General features: G+C 39.6%; 1 protein-coding gene across 1 annotated transcript in view; it reads right to left on the bottom strand.

Moving 5' to 3' along the window:
• The window catches only part of EPG5 (ectopic P-granules autophagy protein 5 homolog (C. elegans)), a 58,189-nt gene that overhangs the window by 7,361 nt on the left and 32,808 nt on the right, over positions 1 to 18,020 (bottom strand). Inside the window, exons 25-40 of the mRNA XM_010582968.1 lie at positions 17,662 to 17,803; positions 17,411 to 17,582; positions 16,290 to 16,452; positions 15,559 to 15,701; positions 13,831 to 13,987; positions 12,062 to 12,256; positions 10,790 to 11,003; positions 9,840 to 10,000; positions 9,513 to 9,720; positions 8,768 to 8,843; positions 7,805 to 7,908; positions 6,731 to 6,906; positions 5,813 to 5,998; positions 2,780 to 2,989; positions 2,501 to 2,645; positions 92 to 334 (exon numbers count right to left, since the gene is read on the bottom strand). Of these exons, the coding sequence (XP_010581270.1) occupies positions 92 to 334; positions 2,501 to 2,645; positions 2,780 to 2,989; positions 5,813 to 5,998; positions 6,731 to 6,906; positions 7,805 to 7,908; positions 8,768 to 8,843; positions 9,513 to 9,720; positions 9,840 to 10,000; positions 10,790 to 11,003; positions 12,062 to 12,256; positions 13,831 to 13,987; positions 15,559 to 15,701; positions 16,290 to 16,452; positions 17,411 to 17,582; positions 17,662 to 17,803 (2,695 nt within the window). The remainder of the gene's footprint in view (positions 1 to 91; positions 335 to 2,500; positions 2,646 to 2,779; positions 2,990 to 5,812; positions 5,999 to 6,730; positions 6,907 to 7,804; positions 7,909 to 8,767; positions 8,844 to 9,512; positions 9,721 to 9,839; positions 10,001 to 10,789; positions 11,004 to 12,061; positions 12,257 to 13,830; positions 13,988 to 15,558; positions 15,702 to 16,289; positions 16,453 to 17,410; positions 17,583 to 17,661; positions 17,804 to 18,020) is intronic.

Here is an 18,020-nt window from a genome sequence, read left to right on the forward strand (position 1 = left end):
AGATTAAAACCCAGTTCCAGTACTGGGCAGCAGGAAGCTATAGGGATTCCAGACTATTTGTATTTAATGGGCATCCAAGACAGACTCCTACCTTCATTGAAGTAAGCAGTGATACAGGCTTCTGTCGTCTCTGCCATGTGTCGCACAGAGGCCAGGCTCCGACACGCTGCTGTGAGAAGAGGCATTGCTAACAACCCGTGCACTTTGCTGTCAATCCACTTTCGTAAGCTCCCCCGTAGCGACTCAGCTGTTGTAACGCTAGAATTGTTCATCATCATCAGCGTTTCTGTAAAGAGACTGCTGAGGGCCATATGACGTGTTTGCAGATCCATATCTGAAAGTCAGAAATAAGAGAGCCATTTCAGTAAAGAGACACTAGAACCCAAATTCAACTTCACCACTGAACGCTTTCTGTAGATACTGGGAAAAGCCTGTTGCTCATTACACATCTCAATTCCTTGTCTGTACTTATGAAGCTGCAGTAAGACTCCCATTCCTCGCAGTCTCTTCCCTTGATGTGATAGTTCATCATTCGTTAAACAGAGAGACAGCTGATAAGACTGTACAGCAGAGCACATTGCAGCCCATCTTTCACCTACAGTCTCTTACCTTGACTACAGTGCAAATAAATTAAATGATAAAGCCCATTTACAGTCTCCAAGAAAACTTGGGTATTAAAACACAGTCTAAAGCACAGCTTAGAGTGAAACAATCAAGATTATAGGTGATTCAATTTGAAATATGACCGAGACGAGCCCCAGAATGTTGCAATCCCCTCACGCATTTCCAGGATTCTAGATTTCCTGATAAACCCAGTGTTCTGCCCCAGAATATTTTTTGAAACCATCTCTTGGCATTGCCTGAACATGTTATCACAGGCCACCTGTAACAGTACCCTTGAAGCACAAATGCTTCCTGCGCTTGGCTCTTAAAAGTCTAACTACAGAGCACGTATTGATGAAAAAAGCCACTATTGTTACAAAACTTTTCAAACAACATCTGGCATTGTAGAAGGAAAAATTTCAACTGGTTATAAAGAAAAGTTGCGCACAAAGAAGGATTAATCACTGGAAAAACATCGCCCAAAGGGGTTGAGACCTCCACACTTGCAAATATTTGGGAGCTCACTGGACAAAGCCCTGAACAACCTGATTTAACTTTGAAGCTAGCCCTGGTTTGAGGAGGAGGTTGGACTACAGGCCTCCAAAAGCCCTTCCAAACTAAGCTATTCTGTCTGTATCTACCTACTAAGAAAAAAAAAAAGGGGGCGGGGGGGGAGAGGGCAAAAATAAAAGCCCCAAAAGTCATCTGTCACGGCACAGCTCTCCAGTAAGGTAAAAATCTCTTATCCCAGACGATAAGACGATAAAGACGATGCCAGGAGGTTAACCAACTTGCCTACGGTCACAATGAGTTTTACAGCCAAGTCCCACAGGCTGCAGACCACCGAGTGGGACCACCACCAGACACCAGAGCCCACCAGATCCTCTGGGACAAGCCCTGGCACACTGCCCGCATGAGAAGTCCAGCTTTCTCCTCTTCAGCTGTTGTCAACAGAAGGTGCTGCTTGCAAAAACTTCTGCCAGCCCCCTCCAAACCTCGCAGAGAAGCTAAACCTGATACCACCACCTTTCTGCCACTCTGCATCAGTGATCCTCGGGCATGAGCAACACGGAGCATCCTCTCTTTCAGCCTTTTAACACATACAAGTGTGCACAGGGGTTCACGAAACAGAGTTGCTCCTCTGATACTGGAGCTCCTGTCTCCTCCAAAATTTCTCAGCCACAAGGAGCAACAACAGGCAAGCCTTCATGTCTCCTCAAGATGCAAAGAGTTTTACTGACTACGGGGCTGTCCTACAGAGCTTCCCCAAGTAGCAACACAAATACTGAGGCACAGTTATGACTCTCACAGATTTTCAGACACTTTCTGTTCACTCTTGCTAGCACACCTCTGTGACTCATAGACAGGAAGAGACATGACTCCTGACAAGTATTTCTGTGTAGTACAGCAAGAAGACTGATTTCACCTGCAGTTTTAGTTTGAGAGAGGAAGCTCAGGATGATACTAGACTAAAAATGAGATCAATATAAATGCTGTGGGTGTGGATACACCATACTACTAGTATACATCAACATAATTCCCCTACTTCAATACAGTCAGTTTTCCCAAATGCACAACAGTTTAGAACCATTTCTTAGAACCCAATCCCTCAGGACCAAGAGAGTGTATTTGTGTCATCAGTTTTACTCACAACATAACCCCTGTTTTTTCTGTTGGTTCTGTCACTCTTGACAGGTCTACAGGGTAGTGTTCATATTTTTGTTTTGCACTAATATACCACCTATACATACATCGCCAAAGCAACATGCCCTGCTGCCCGTAAGGGAGACATTATAGTAATGCAAGTAATTACATAGTCACAGATGTTCAACAATCCACGCAGCAGAATAAGGATCTTGACTGCTTTAAAGTAATTTGCCGCTTCTTTAACACAAACCTGGCGGATTAAAGATGACTATATCATCTAGCAACTTGGACATCTCTTGTTCCAAAACTGCAAGAGTAATCTTTCCGCTTTGTTCTAAGGTGCTGAGAAATTGAACCACCTGGCGAATATATGCTCGGCACTTCAGTGTTGCATCCTGGTAATCAAAATTAAAATAAATTAGAAAAAAAATCACGCCTAGTACTCTTTCCACACTCCATAATATACAAAAGCAGAACATTGCAAATGACAAGAACAGCTCAGAGACACTGCAAAACCAGTGCAACTTACAAGGTGGATGTGACTATCCGAAGATGAACCAAAGCCTGCTGAGATTTTCAGGAGCTTCACTATCAGTTCAGCCGCAGTATCCTTAGCAAGGATAACAGAGGGAGGGTAGTGACTGTTGCAGTAGCTGATGATGCTTTGATAAGACGAAATGCCCACAAGCTGCCAAGGAAGGGAGCTGGTCTGTCCAAGAAGATTGATGAGTGGCGATTCCTGAAGATTTAAAGACATCAGTCTAAACTCCACCTTCTTTGCCATTTTAAATTAATATTCACGGTACTCAATATTGGAAGGAAGCCAAGACTCCAAAATTTGGAGATGGAGCAGAAATAGATGACCACTGGGAGTCTGGCTGAAAAGCAACTCCTCATTCAAGCAACATGTGTATGTCATCTCTAGCATTTACACAACAGTACTTAAACTGCTGCAGCAGCTCTAACTATGCAAAAAAGTCAGTGAGAGACATTAAAATTTGACATGTAAACACAAAGACAGCTAGAAAGAAATGGAGACCTACAAGGTAAAGTTGCTTCAGTAGAGGTTTAAAAAAGGCATTAAAAAAATTATGAAAAAAAAAAATTAATCTAAGTTCACAGTTGAACCAGGTACAGAAGCCTGGTCCCTCGATTTTCCATTCAGTAAATCATCGAGTAACCTGGGGGACTCCTCAAGTGCTTATTCTCGTAAATACCATCCTGAACAGTACGGGAGCCTACAGTATCCACAGCTCACACAGGCAGTGCAAGTATGTAGATGGTAAAGTCTCTCTGTCTACAAGCAGCAGAGAGTCTATCCTCAGCTACTGCCATCCTCCTCCCACAGGTTCGTATACATCTGCAATACAAAAGGGCCCGCCTGGACACTGAGAAACACCAAATTATTACATGTTCTAGAAAGAACAAATACTGTAATTGTGTTGACATCCAACACAACCTAAAGACTTTAAGGATCCAGAACTGACCCAAATTAGACTACATCAACAAGAACGTGACACTGGTACATCAAGTACTTCTCAAGTTGCTCATGCACTGGAACACAGGGCTGAGAAAGTTTGAGATTGAGGTCAAGGTGTCACAGGAACGTTCTGGGAGGTAAAAAACAAGTGATGGCGGCTGTCAGTTTAACACATTGCTGGAGGCTAGGAGGGAATTCCTGAGGCTGACTCATACAATGTGCAAACAGGTATCTTTCCAAGCTTGAGAAGTTTCAGATAAGCAAATACATTCAGGTCAAAGCACGTGAACTCCGGCAATTTTCCAAAACTGGAATACAACGTTGATCAAAGGCTGCTGGTGACAGCTTGACACAGCATCTCCTAATGCCTCAGAGGAAATGGAAAATGGAAGATGCTGCAAGTGGGAGAAAGCTAGCAGATGTGAAATGGGACTTCTTGAAGATTACCCAGCCCCTCTGGAAGAGTCCTCCAGAAGCAATGGGCTGAACAAGACCATGCTAGATTTACCCACACAGAGCTCTCAGCAAAAGCAGGGTTTGGAAAGTTCATCCTAACACCTAGTGTTCTCTTTCCTATTCTAACAATTCAGAAATACTGGAATGCGACTATAAATGGGAAAAGCCCTGAGAAATCAGAGATGATCAAATCCCCCTTCAGAGTAAGGCAACAAGAAAACTCAACCTATGATTCAACAGATGAAGTAATCTGTCCCCAGTAATTCACCAGAAGCAGACATATATCTGCTTATAGATATATATTAAAAATATATCTGGTCTTCAAGATGTTGTTAGACCATTGTGACTTGTCATCACATCATATGTAGTTAGGAGGGGAGCAATTTATGGTAAGAAATACATGTTCGCAAAAGCAGTTCTGAGTAAGTACTGAACAACACTTATAAATAACTCCTGAGAAAACATGTTCAAGTAGACGACTAAATATTTTCCTTTTAGACAGCTATGAAAAACACTACACTCAGATCAAGTGCTGCTCCTAACCTCACAGGGACTAATCCCATTGCTGAGCTGTGCTTAACACAACCAACTGGATGTGTGACCAGTACTGAAGGTCAGGTTGGAAAACATCACAAACATGCACAGTAAGACACAGAGCCAGGCATAAGGTTTTCATAAATGGAATTTGCATAAAATTCCTGACCATCCCTCCACAGATTCATGTTTGCCACTCAGAAAAAGAAGCAAGGAACAGCAGAGATTTACATGACTGACCGTGACAGAATAAATGTGACTCAGTGAGCCTCCCAATTCTTCTCACGGCATCACAGGTGCTACAGACACGAACACCACAGTCCAAGCTGCTCCTGCACCCACATCAGCAGACTGCCTGAATCAAACCGGGCAGACACTAGACACTATTTTCACTCGGACTGTCAGAAAAAGCTTCACCTTAAGTTATACATAATATTGTGCGTGCATATATATATGCACGCACAATACATATGCATCTATGTATAGGTGCACATAACATATACATATATATGCACATGTATTATAGGTGCATATGTAAATTCTTGCTAATACTACCTCTACTTTGCATGTGCTTATAACTAAGGGTCTCCAAAACCAGGCAAGAAAAAAGGAAATGGACATTTTAATTAAGGGATGACCTAAGAGACAAGAAAGCTATACAGTACAGCATCCCATACTTGAACGGAAAGAAATACGACTGCACAGTAGCTTTATACAATAACAATAATTTTTTGAACACTAATGAAAGTAGCATACATATTTGTTCTTTCCAAAACCCAGAGTATCACTTTGTAACTCCAGGAAACTGTATTTATTTGCTTACTCTTTGCAACACTACTGGATCACAGCACATACAGAAGCTTCTTAAAATGAACAGCAGCTCTTCTTTTTTCACACAAGTTATACAAAATGCCTCACATAAGGAATTAGTCTTGGCCATCTCTGGAATACAGTTTGGGTATTTTATTTATGCAAAAAACACTTCCAAGTTAATCATTCTGCAAGTGAGAAAGAAGTCACATCCTGTGCCCTTGCCAGCAAAAGATTATTCTTCTTTTAAGACAGACAGGTATGAACTTTTCCAAAAATTACCTCTTTGCCTGCAAGTTGTTCCTCTTTTGCCAACAGGACCATCATATACAGCAAACAGACAATCATATTGTGAGTCTGAGGATGAGGGTTGGGATTCCAGGCATCAGAGAGGACACTGACCCAGTTTATTTCACATAAAACATAACCCAAGAATAAGAAACAACTCTTGGGGCTGCCTCTTTCAATCTAGGAAGGAAAAAGATAAAAAGACAGGCACATAAAACAATGTAAGATGTAAACACTTTCATACTTGTCAGCTCCTTAGCCAACTATAAACCTACAGCAGCATTTTAGCTCAGCAGAAGAGTAGATAGATGCCACTTCTCCATCATTTTGCTCCCCCCACCAGAAGAGTTGCACATATAACTTTCTAAGCCTCTCAAACAACCAGTACAGAATACCAAGCTACTGCAAACCAGAAAAAAAATAATCTATTTTTAGCACTCTTAGCTGCATGATTGCATCCATTTCTTTTCACTCTAAGAGAAACTAAGAAACTCTAAGCCTGTTTAGAACTCCAAGAAGAACTCATCCCAAACAGATAAGCAGTAAAACCTGAGGCATTTCCACACCTATCTGCAGCTCTACATTGTCTCAGACAACTTGGAAGTAAGAACAACATGGCAATAGTAAAATATATTAACTCCAACTAAATACATATTAAATATATATGTAATACTTGGGACATTCAGATAGAGCGATGACAGATTACAAAGACTGCCAGCTTTACACCTCTCCACAACTTTGTCTAAGACTCAGTAGCACTCCTTCACAAAAATCAATCATAAAATGAGCAGCTGTGAATGCTACAAACAAACTTCAAAAGCTTACTTGCCAAAAGAACTGTCTCCAGCTCTCCAGTTATTTTCAAGGGCAACACCGATCATAAACTTAATTCAACAGATGCTGTGTACTCACTTTAAAGAACTCTTCCATAAGCACCTGGTCTGGATGCATTTCCTTCCATGGAAGCCTTCTGAACTCAGTATGGAAAGTATAGAGAATAAACTCTGGCATTTTGGGAGCTGTGCAACATTCACAGTAATGCATTAGATGTAACCAGAGAGGCCCATGGTGGCTTGGCAACAGCTTATCTAGATTCAAAGATAATGGCTGAATTAACAACAGCAAAAATTCAGGGAAAGCTTGATTATAGAAGGAAGTCCAATTCTGAAGATGAAAAAACATACATGCAATTTACGCTAAAATGTATTTGTCAAAAAAAAAAAAGCACATTAACCTTTTAGATTTTTTTCTCCAAATCAACAAGTGGGGAAGCTTATGATTTCATGCCCTTCCTCGATCTTTTGAAGAGTTGCTGGACAATAATCTGAAGTTATAAAATACTCCTTCTGTGTAGAACTTCATTGCTTTTATGTTGGGTTCTTTTGGTTTTTTTTAAAAAGATCTTATGTATCTCGAATTTTATAAAACACACATTAATGTTATTTTTAATTATTTATTTTTACTTTGAATCTAGCTCATCCCTACAAGTTGTTAAGAGGTATTGTGAAATTAATTTTCTTCCATTCCTACATCTAACTACACATTAGGCACAATAAGCAATGCTAAATAGGAGCTCAGAATGATCAGTTCTGGAAATTACATTATCCCCAAGAATAGCTTTCGAGACACATGTATTGGTCATTGTGACATGCTACTGCGTATGTTGTATGGGAACAACCTACAGACCTGGAATGAAGTCATACACTTCTCATGACAGCTCATTTTGTTTTGCTTTCCTTCACATTAACTTTGTTAACTGACAGATAACGCATTTATCAATCACATTATCTACCCTTGCCAAGGAAAAAAGCTGTCTTTTAAGGATGAAATAAAGAAATGCTCCTGGTACCACTGCAGTGATCATCTTGGTTAAAAAGTTCATAACAAACAAAATCCCCTCACGTCCCACATCTCAGTCAAAAATCTTTTTTTGGTCTGATAGAACAGAAAGTGCCACTACATTAAAATAGCATGGACTTCACCCACCTTTAAAGCTCTCGTGCAAAAGCTTGACGCAATCTGTAAACAAACAGACCACGGTGGATGCTACAGGAGTGTCGCTCTCTAACCAAGGGTAGCAGGGCTGGTTACTTAAAAAAAGAAGTAGTGAAGCAACACAAATTTCAGTGCTGAGTTACCAGACCATAAACAGATCATAAACACTAAAGCATTTTAAATATTCTAAAGCATAGTAAATCAATATAGTACAGGTATCAGCAGTTCTCTCAAACTCAGCTCTCCGACCTTAGAACAGGTACATACTTAATATCACACTGAGGATCCACGACACCCCTGAGTAAGCACAGATTACTTGTTTGATGCTTCATAACTGAATTAAAGACCAAAACACAGGAATTTCTGAATGACAGCACATACTACCTGCAGTCAGCCTTCCAACCAAGTGCTAAAGATGCGCTCACAACTCAAAAAGCTTTTGGTTTTGGAAGACAGTAAAATTTAAATGTGTAATACTACAAATAACTGTCCATGTGAAGACAGAGGTATACAAGACAGTAGATCATCATAGGACTGATTTAGACTGAAGTTTCTTTACATACCACTGGCATTTGGGGTTGTAGTTGTTTGGCTTTTTTGTTTTGTTTTAAACTAAGGCATTATAGATATTGTGGAATCTAAAAAAAAGGAATCTAAAATTCAAATTTCAGTGTTTTGAGAACTGATTACAATCCGTATTTTTCTCATAACCAAGCTCTGGTCAGGAAGCAGAGATATTTCTTGTATCTAAAATAATTATTCAATCCAAGCCTTGGAAAATTTGAATTAGTTCCATAATTATTACGGATATGACACAAGTAACAGCTATTTAAATGGAAGGTCACAATACAGTCATGATTTAGAAAAAAACAGGTTAACAATGAAAGCCATTCTTATAGTGCTGAAGTCCTTACTTTAGCAAAAATTCATTTAATGTTAAAATGCAATATATACCTTGCATCTTCCTTATCCAAGACCAGTATCCATGGTTTAAAGAGTCCAGCAATGACTGAATACAAGGACTGCAATGCTAGAAGAAAACAAAACAAAGAAGTTGCTTTTTTTCCTTCAAATCAGCAGCAGTGAACATATTACACTTTTCTAAACTTGAATACAGCGTCCTTTGCTTAGTCCAACATTTAATCAGTTCTTCCTCATCAAATAAAAATTTAAAATACAATATGCTTATTAGTAACTCTCATTAACAATATGGTGGTTGTAACAACAGTCATAAACATTTTGCATTGCTTAGATGTTTTATTAATATCACTTTAACACATCTGAAATTGTGGGGGTAATGATGATTCACACTTTAAACCTGCATATACTAAAATGGGTTTTGGCGATTTTCTCCAAATCAAAATCACACCGTGATGAAATCCAGTAGTCCCTCATTGCCAAACCTCTGCTCAGTGCAAAAGACTGTATTTTTCTTTGAAGACAGTATGATCTCTTCATAAAATAATTTTAAAGCAAGCTAAAATATAAACAAGCTTCCTCCAGCAAGCATAAAGATAAAGCATAAAGTCTCACATGGCCATGAAGTAGCATCGACATTTCCCATCTGTATTTTAATGTTCCCATCATCATACAAATGCAGATTAAGAAGATTCTACTGTATGTTTAAATGGTCTTTAACAGAGGAAATTAGAGAAACTGAGTGCCTGTTCTTAAGTAATTTGCTTTTAAGACACATTACCTGCTAGAATTCTGTTACTGCCAACAGGCTCTTGGGCTAAATTGGCAACTTCGGTGTCAATAAGTCGTTTAGTAAGATACTCCAGAAATTTATTCACTTCAGCCACATAAGGACTCCATTTTGAAAACAGGCCAAAAGTCCTGAAGTCCATCGAAGCCAGTCGGAGTTTGCGGAAAGATGTGGAAAGCCATTCTATTGTCTCTCTAACCTGTAAAAAGAAGGAAACTATTAATCAGCTACAGAAAGACTGCACAGCAGTGTTATTTGTCACTGGTAGACATCTGTTTCGGCTGGAAAACATAATAGATCAACCAAAGAGGCACCCACCTGTTCTGCAGAGAGGAGAATTTTTGCAGCATCCCGCGATACAGGACTTTCAGTAGAATCACTTTTCTTGAAGCTTCCCTGTTCAGTCACTGATGAACCGCATCCCAAAGCTTCAAGTGATGCCTTCCAACAGTCAGGGCTTAGAAGCTGCTCTGATGAGCCTTAGAAGAAAGAGAAGAGAATACATTTGTGAAAATCAGGAGAAGGATATTAGTCCCTTTCTCAGTACAAGTCAGATGAGGTTGAAATTAGAGCTCCCTACTACATAAAAAAATTAGGTAAGGCAGGAGTTTAAAAGCCCCAAGTTAATGGTGAGAGAAACCTCCAATTCCCAAAGATAAGTAATTTAACATTCCTTTTTGGCATCTACATGCTCTCTTCTTAGAGAGCTTCCCAGGCACTTAGTACATCCCTGGCTACAAACACATATTAAGAGACAGTTGTTGCCTCAGCACATATGGTTTGACAGAAAGGAAGTACTTTCGTTCTCATTTTAGAGGCACATCAGTTTATAGGTAGCATCTAATGTGAACCAGGACATTTTCAGCAGATTTCAGTATCAATCCCAAGTCTCCATAATTCCAGTTCTCAGTTTGACATTAAATGGTGCTCAAGAACAAGGATGCTGCATTAGAGACTGTGGCATAATTATAATTAAGTGCTTCCATTAATAGAAACCTCTCCTCCATCCTTCTCCTGAAGGATGAAAATCTGTTGTCACTGACGCATGTACTTCCATCTGCAGAAGAGTGTTTCTTTCTAGTAGAGCTAAAATACATCTAACAAAAATATATTGCATAGCATGCACGTAAAAGTGCATACAGAAACTTAAGAAAGTTTAAGTCATTCTGTATTTGTTGCTATTTAACTCTACCGCATGCAGTTCATATTTTTAAGCCAGAAGAGTTCTGTACAAAAGGCTTAGTGTATGCACCAATTCAGATACTCACTTTGCACAAACAATCTTAGGAAATCACTATAGTGATCAGGGAACTGATACTGGAGAAGGTTAGTCCAATGCTTGCAGAAGATATTAAATGGCATCAAAATATCTTCTTCAGGTTCAAGGCCACATGCATTGAGAGCCAAGTGAATAGACTCCAGAAGATTGGTACGTTCAGATAGAGGTGGCTTAGCAACACTTAACCATTGCGTAAGGTCAAACTAGAACAGAGGACAGGAAGCATTTGTAAGTAGAAGCTTTAACAGCCACAACACCTTTAGGAGAAGGGAGAAATTGTCAGGAGAAAAAAAAAAAATCCTGAAGTTTTTATATATTTAAGAAAAACCTAATAAATTTGCACCTCATTAGCGCAAACTCAAAACCAAGATAATAGTCTCCAAAGGTTGATTTAGTACATTGCAGAAGTCCCTGAATTTATAAATCAACCCTTGGCAGGGGTTCTCAGATTCATAAATATGTGTGTCAATTTCCAAGCTTCAGTACCACTCCCAAACAAACACTTAGAAGCATTAGACTGGGCTAATCTCCATAGTCCACAAATTTTCAGGTGGAGGCACAAAGCTTTGTAGCCTCTGGGCCATCTGTTCAGACCTAGGTCAGCAAGGACAACGTTCATCATTGCCACTAAGGACAGCTCAGAGTCATGTTCAAAACAGACTGACTGCTATTCACAGCTGTCGAACCCTGTCCATATCAAAGCCTAATAGTAATTTCTCCACTGACAATACAGGTAGACAGTATCATGCAGCTCTGAAACAAGAGATGTGCAAATCACTCGCTCTTACCTAACTCTGTATGTTTTAAGATAGGCAGGAAGGACATTGGTGCCAAACAGAAGTGGAAGACTCAGACACTGTTCCAAATTTTTCTTTTGTTTTGATTTTTAAGATACCTGGAATTCACTGGCTATTTTGATGAATGTCTCTGCAGAGATATCAGGCAGAAGAAGCCATCGAGAACCTGCTTTAATTTCAATAGTAAGAGTGCACTGAAGAGTAAGCCCTAGGAAGCACATACTGATACTATCTGGGCTAGGAAAGGGTAGTTTAAGCTTCCTATTTGCTTTTGTCTCCAGCCCCTCTTGAGCTTAAATACAACACATACCATTCAGGCTGAGCAACACAGATCTATAGAACCTGTCAATGTTATTTTAAAGTACCAGATTTGCACCTCTTTCTTCCTTAGCCTAAAGTCAGGGTCTTTAGGAAAAGAATACCCACAAAAGCAACCCACAAAACAGACGCAAGGAGTACTTTACCTTTGTCAGAAGCATGAAGACAACATCACTGTTATCCTCACTCAGGAAGGCCACTACTTTTTCATATAAAGTCACAAATTCATTGGGAGAGGCAACAGGAGTGAAGTAGGGAGAAAGGAGAGTACAGAGCCTTCGATTCTGCAGGATTGTCTGGAGGAGACGTTTGCATTCTGACTTGGTCCCACTGATGAACACCTGAGGAAATTGGGAATGATGAGAAAAATGGCCCAGTATGATTCTATTAGAAAACTGACCTCTTAAAGCTTTTTGTCGAGACAAGTACAATTTTGGTCCTTTTCTAAAAGGAAAGTTTTCTCAAAAATGACAGACTGTACAAGATCAACATCAACTAAATACTGCTGTTCCACAAGATATAATGTAAAATAAACATGTTTCCCAAGCATGCTTAAGAACAGCGCTTGCGATCACACATGTTGTCTAAAAATACCTAGAAATACAATTTTTCTGATGGGATAGCAAAAGAAAACGAACCCAGATTTCAGCAGCCCTGCCTGATATTAGAAAAAAATGTAAACAGAACTATGGCTATCAAGAACTTTTCAGCACTTCAGCTGTTAGAGGTGCTCAAGGACAGCTGCACATGGGAACAAACTGTATCTAAGAGATGAAAATAAATATCTGAACCCAAAGCAGAGGCTAATGTTTTTTCTCAGAGCTCCCACATAATGCATTCCCCATGGCAAACACTACCAACAGCAACAAGCACTTATGTTCTCTACCAGTAAACTTCTGGCTAGCTCTCTACACAAAGAATACTTAAAGGCTGTAGAAGAGGGGTGTCTAAATACAGAGGTTGACAAGATATACATCAGCTAGAAAAAGCGATCAGTAATAGCAAAACATATGCCAAAACACTCTTTTATGCTCTGGAAGTACCCAAATTTCAGTTACCTGCCCAAAAATCCAGCCTACCTTAGCATTTAACTAACACAGTGAGCATTTATTAGCAGGCATCTCAGAGCTACAGTTTTTATTTTGCTTATATACAAGCTTAGACTCTCCTAAAGACTGTGTATATTTGCCCTGGTTTCAGCTAGGATAGAGTTAATTGTCTTCCTAGTAGCTGGTACAGTGCTATGTTTTGAGTTCAGTATGAGAAGAATGTTGATAACACACTGATGTTTTCAGTTGTTGCTAAGTAATGTTTAGTTTAAAGTCAAGGATTTTTCAGCTTCTCATGCCCAGCCAGTGAGAAAGCTGGAGGGGCACAAGAAGTTGGGAGGGGGGACAGCTAGGGCAGCTGACCCAAACTGGCCAATAGGGTATTCCATACCATGTGGCGTCATGCCCAGTATATAAACTGGGGGCAGTGGGAGCGGGGGATCGCCACTTGGGGACTAACTGGGTGTCGATCGGTGGGTGGTGAGCAATTGCACTGTGCATTAGTTGTGCATCCCAATCCTTTTATTATTACTGCTGTCATTTTATTAGTGTTATCATTATCATTATTAGTTTCTTCTTTTCTGTTCTATTAAACCATTCCTATCTTAACCCACGGGTTTTGCTTCTTTTCCCGATTTTCTCCCCCATCCCACTGGGTGGGGGGGCAGGTGAGTCAGCAGCTGCGTGATGCTTAGTTGCTGGCTGGTGTTAAACCACAACAATATTACACAATTAATTGAAAAGAACAGTTGAAAGGGATAGAAGGTTAGAAGTTAATTTTCAGGCTTCTGAATGTTTTAGACCACCAATATCAACAGGCAATTGAAATAAGCATTAGGCATCCAAAAATCAGAGGATAGACTCACTTGGCCTAGAATCTCAACGCAGGACGTGAAGAACTGCCTTGTGGGAGGATTGCGTTGAGTTTCATCACACACATATTCCACTAACATAAAAAATAAACTAATTCCAACTTTCTTAATTGCAGGCATAGGCTGCACCTTGTAGATATTTATTAAGGCCCTGAAAAAAAAAAAAAAAAGCAGAGTAAATTTACACATGGAAAATAATATGCGACAATAAAGAAAGGTTTCTTGCCAATATATAGCCTTGAGATGGATATTTCTGGCTCACATGATCATCAAGCATGGGTTCACAGAATCACAGCATCGTTGAGGATCTCTGGACCAAACCCGCCCTACTCAAGCAGGGCCACCTACAGCTGGTTGCCCAGGACTATGTCCAGATGGCTTTTGAGCATCTCCAAGGATGGAGACTCCACAACCTCTCTGGGCACCCTGTGTCATCCCTCACAGTAAAAAAGTGTTTCCTGATGTTCAGAGGGAACCTCCTGTGTCTCTGTGCGCATTGCCTCTGGTCCTGTCACTGGGCACCCTTGAAAAGAGCCTGGCTCCATCTCGTTTGCACCCTCCCTTCAGGTATTTCTACACATCGATGAGAAACCCCTGAGCCTTCTCATATCCAGGCTGAACAGTCCCAGGTTTAGCTCAAGTCATTTTGCTGCCTGAAACGGGTACCTCCAAACCTTAGAAAGTCTCCATAATCAGAGTCAAAAAGCGATCATCAAAAGATTTTTCACAGCATAGTTCCAACAGATTATTTCTCCCTCAAATCATGTGTTCAGCATGTTCTTAGGCCGTCTCAACTACATTTGTACTGCAAGAAAATTTACCTCATTTTACTTAACAGGCTCAGCAATAACAGAATTAAAACAGAATCAATCTTTTTTTTGTGCATTGCCAAGTACATGTTTTATTGAGCTCAAACCCCCATCTTCACTGAGTCTGAATTTAAACATCTGAAAAACATTCAATTCAACAGCTCTAAATCCCAAGAACTAGCTCATCCAGAGTTTTTCAAATTAATGATCAAGAATGAACGTGTAGAAATAGTAACCAAATATTTTTACTTGTACAGTGAGTACACTCTGTAGGAAACCAACTACACTAAAAGAATCCCAGCAGAAATCTAGAAGATTGAGAAGAACGGTGTTGCAAAACTGGACCTCTGGGATGAACTCTAAAAGGTCTTCAAGAGGAAGAGGGTCTTGGACTAGTCCATTTATTCACACAGACCCCAAAAAGTACTATCATATAATCCTCTTCCACTGCACGGTTTTGTTTCACACATTGAAAACCTACCTCAAATCATAGCTCTCTACTAAAGAGCTACGTCCTGTACTATAACAGGGAAAAACCTACAGAGATATTAAAAGCATAGTTTAGCCTATGGCTGAGACAGCTGTGGTACAAGTTTGCCACTTCCTAAAGTTTAACATAGCATCCCTGTCATCCTGTTTTGCAGGGTTAGAAGGGCTATTCTAATATACAGTACAATAAACTGAAGTAGAAAACAATACTGTGTGCCCTGTTGAGGCTGAATGACCTTCTGATGATACAGTTATTCCTTTAGAGGTCTATGTCACAAACATACACGTCTCGGGATTCCAGCTCCGTTGTTGACCCAAGCTGACAAGCATTACAAAAAACACAAACAGGTTCCACATTTTAACTCTAACATATAAAAAAGAAATACAAAACATCACTACCTAAAACAGTGTCTGAACAACCTACGTTATAAAATTTTCCACATGTACTGCTGCTTCCACAACACCCAGAGAAGGTGGCTTCGTAGCTTCTGCCTGCAGTTGTCTCACTTCTTTACGCAAAGCATGAAGCTGCTGGTTCACTGCTTCATTTTTATGTTTCCCTTCAAACTAAATGACAAAAAGACACATTCATTTCAGAGTAATTCTAAAATTCTTCTATGTTGCACCTATTGGTAAAAATGAAGCAGAACCCAGTAAGAAAATTCAGAATATAGATGGTTTTCCCCGAGAGCTTTGAGCAGATTTACTATATCATGCCCAAGCACACATCCTTGGTCACGTTCCTATTTGATTATCACACAGTAATTTAATTCACATCTTTTACGTAAGACTTTTAATCCACAGGGACTGAAACTTAGAGGGGAATCAAGAAATTCATGTACCAAGCAACATGGGAATATTTCTATAAAAATTTTCATGCTTCTATTCCTATCAGTGAGCATATTCATACATCCACACATTGGGAAGCAGTTTAGAATAGATGCTATGAGCAAAACAAACTTTATGTGACAAGTTATTCTTCAGCCTTTGATCTGCATCTCCTTTTGAGCATTACATACTAGTTATTTCAGGTAACTATTATATGTGTATGGATTTATTTAGTCAGCTGCTACCATTCTTGTAACCATTCAGCCATTTCACTTTCATTATCCATGTCCAACAGCCCTGAAATAGAAGTGATGCCATGTCTCCAACCTGGATGGTTAGAAGAGCTGCTCCCTGACAGCCTTTATTTGAAGTTCCCCGGCACTCCAAATGGAGGGTGATCTGCTCTTCCCGATTGACATACAGCTTAGGTACCGCGTCCAATATTTCACTATTAAGAGCAACATGCTGAGATTCCCAGAGAGCTGCAATTCTGAAAAGCATTCATTAATAAAGTTAGCAAAACCTTTACTGAAAACAGTAATGCTAAGAATTTATAAGCAAGAGATGAGACGTCAATTTAATGTGCTGTAAAAAAAACTTGTGACACTTTCCTAGAAAACATAAAAGGCTATTAAATGAAATTGAGTTAAAACTTCAAAGTAGTAGCACTTCAAAGTACTAAAGAAATAGGTTTATAACTACAAAACTACTCAAGTCTGCGTGAATTTTTTAATTATTCTATATGACAACCTGGAAGGAAATCAAATAGATCACCCTCTGTAGGAAATGCAATTTTCCACCAGACAAAAAAAGCTGGACTGTGGGATGATTCTGTCATCAGAAAAAAGCCCACTTAAAATTGCTGCTGGAATTGTTTAGACACATCCTCTCTTGGGCTTAGCAAGTTTTGGTTTGGTTTATAATATCGTTATTAAATGACTACATTGGGTGAGAACAGCTATAGATTCATCAACTGTGTTTGCAAATAATTCAGCTGGATTCTCTTAGTAGGAATATTAAAAACAGAAAGTCTCTCTCACTCACAAAGCTAATAGTTCCAGAAATCAGATTTCTCTCTTAGGGGCTCCAGTACTTCGTATTGCAGCTACTACATTAGTGCGAAAGAGTTAACTAACTTACTGTCAACAAATCTAGGCTAAAGGGAGGCTTCATTTTAAGAAGCATGCCAAATGAGAAAAGAAACTGTAGAAGTTAGATGTTAGCTAATGTAATGTCAGTCATTAGATAAGACTTGTGTAGTCTTATCTTAGTTAAAGGAGTGAAATAACAACATGATAACCAAGAAGGAAAAAAAAAAAACGCGACAAGAAGCAGAAGCCAAGTACTGACAGCCTTGTGCCAACACCACAAATGAGGCTGCTGCAAAGGGCACCTGAAGACACTGCTAGACGTGCTAGTGAGGCAGAAGGAAAACAGCTATGTCTTACTTGGCATGTCGCTGCAAGATGTTAAGGTCCATGCGCATGAGCTGAATTGCTTCTTTCTGACTTACTAGACTGGCAGAGGAAATAACTGGCACAGGAGCTTTCATCGTCTGGAGCGGAAGAGGGGGCTTGGGAGTATCAAACTTCTTCAAATTATTCATTATCCTCTCTTTGGCTAGAAAAGAAACCAGGGCTTCAACATACTTAATAATTCTTTCTGACCCAGTTTCATTAACAATATTCTTAACTCTTACCTGATAAAGGGTTGATGAAATCTGTTTGACCTGCAGAAACACAAGTTGTATGTGATTCAAGCTGAACTTGCAGCCAAAGGTTTAGAGCTTCCTGAAACTCATGGCGTATGAGTTCAACATTGACATACTCCATCCACAAATCCTAAAGCACAAAAGAATTAAATTAGCATTCCCATTTTGGCCAGTACCATATACTGTGCATCCATCCAGTAGCTGGGTAACTAAAATAAGTACATAAAACTAGACCCTGCAGTTTTAAACCATAGGAAAATTATTATTATTGGGGGGGGGGGGATCTATATTGAAGAAAAAAGCTGCAGAATTTTTATCACATATACAGATAAGCCACTGAAAAGCAT

Source organism: Haliaeetus leucocephalus, unplaced genomic scaffold (genome assembly GCF_000737465.1).
Source record: "Haliaeetus leucocephalus isolate CR32 unplaced genomic scaffold, Haliaeetus_leucocephalus-4.0 Scaffold866, whole genome shotgun sequence".
NCBI lineage: Eukaryota > Metazoa > Chordata > Aves > Accipitriformes > Accipitridae > Haliaeetus > Haliaeetus leucocephalus.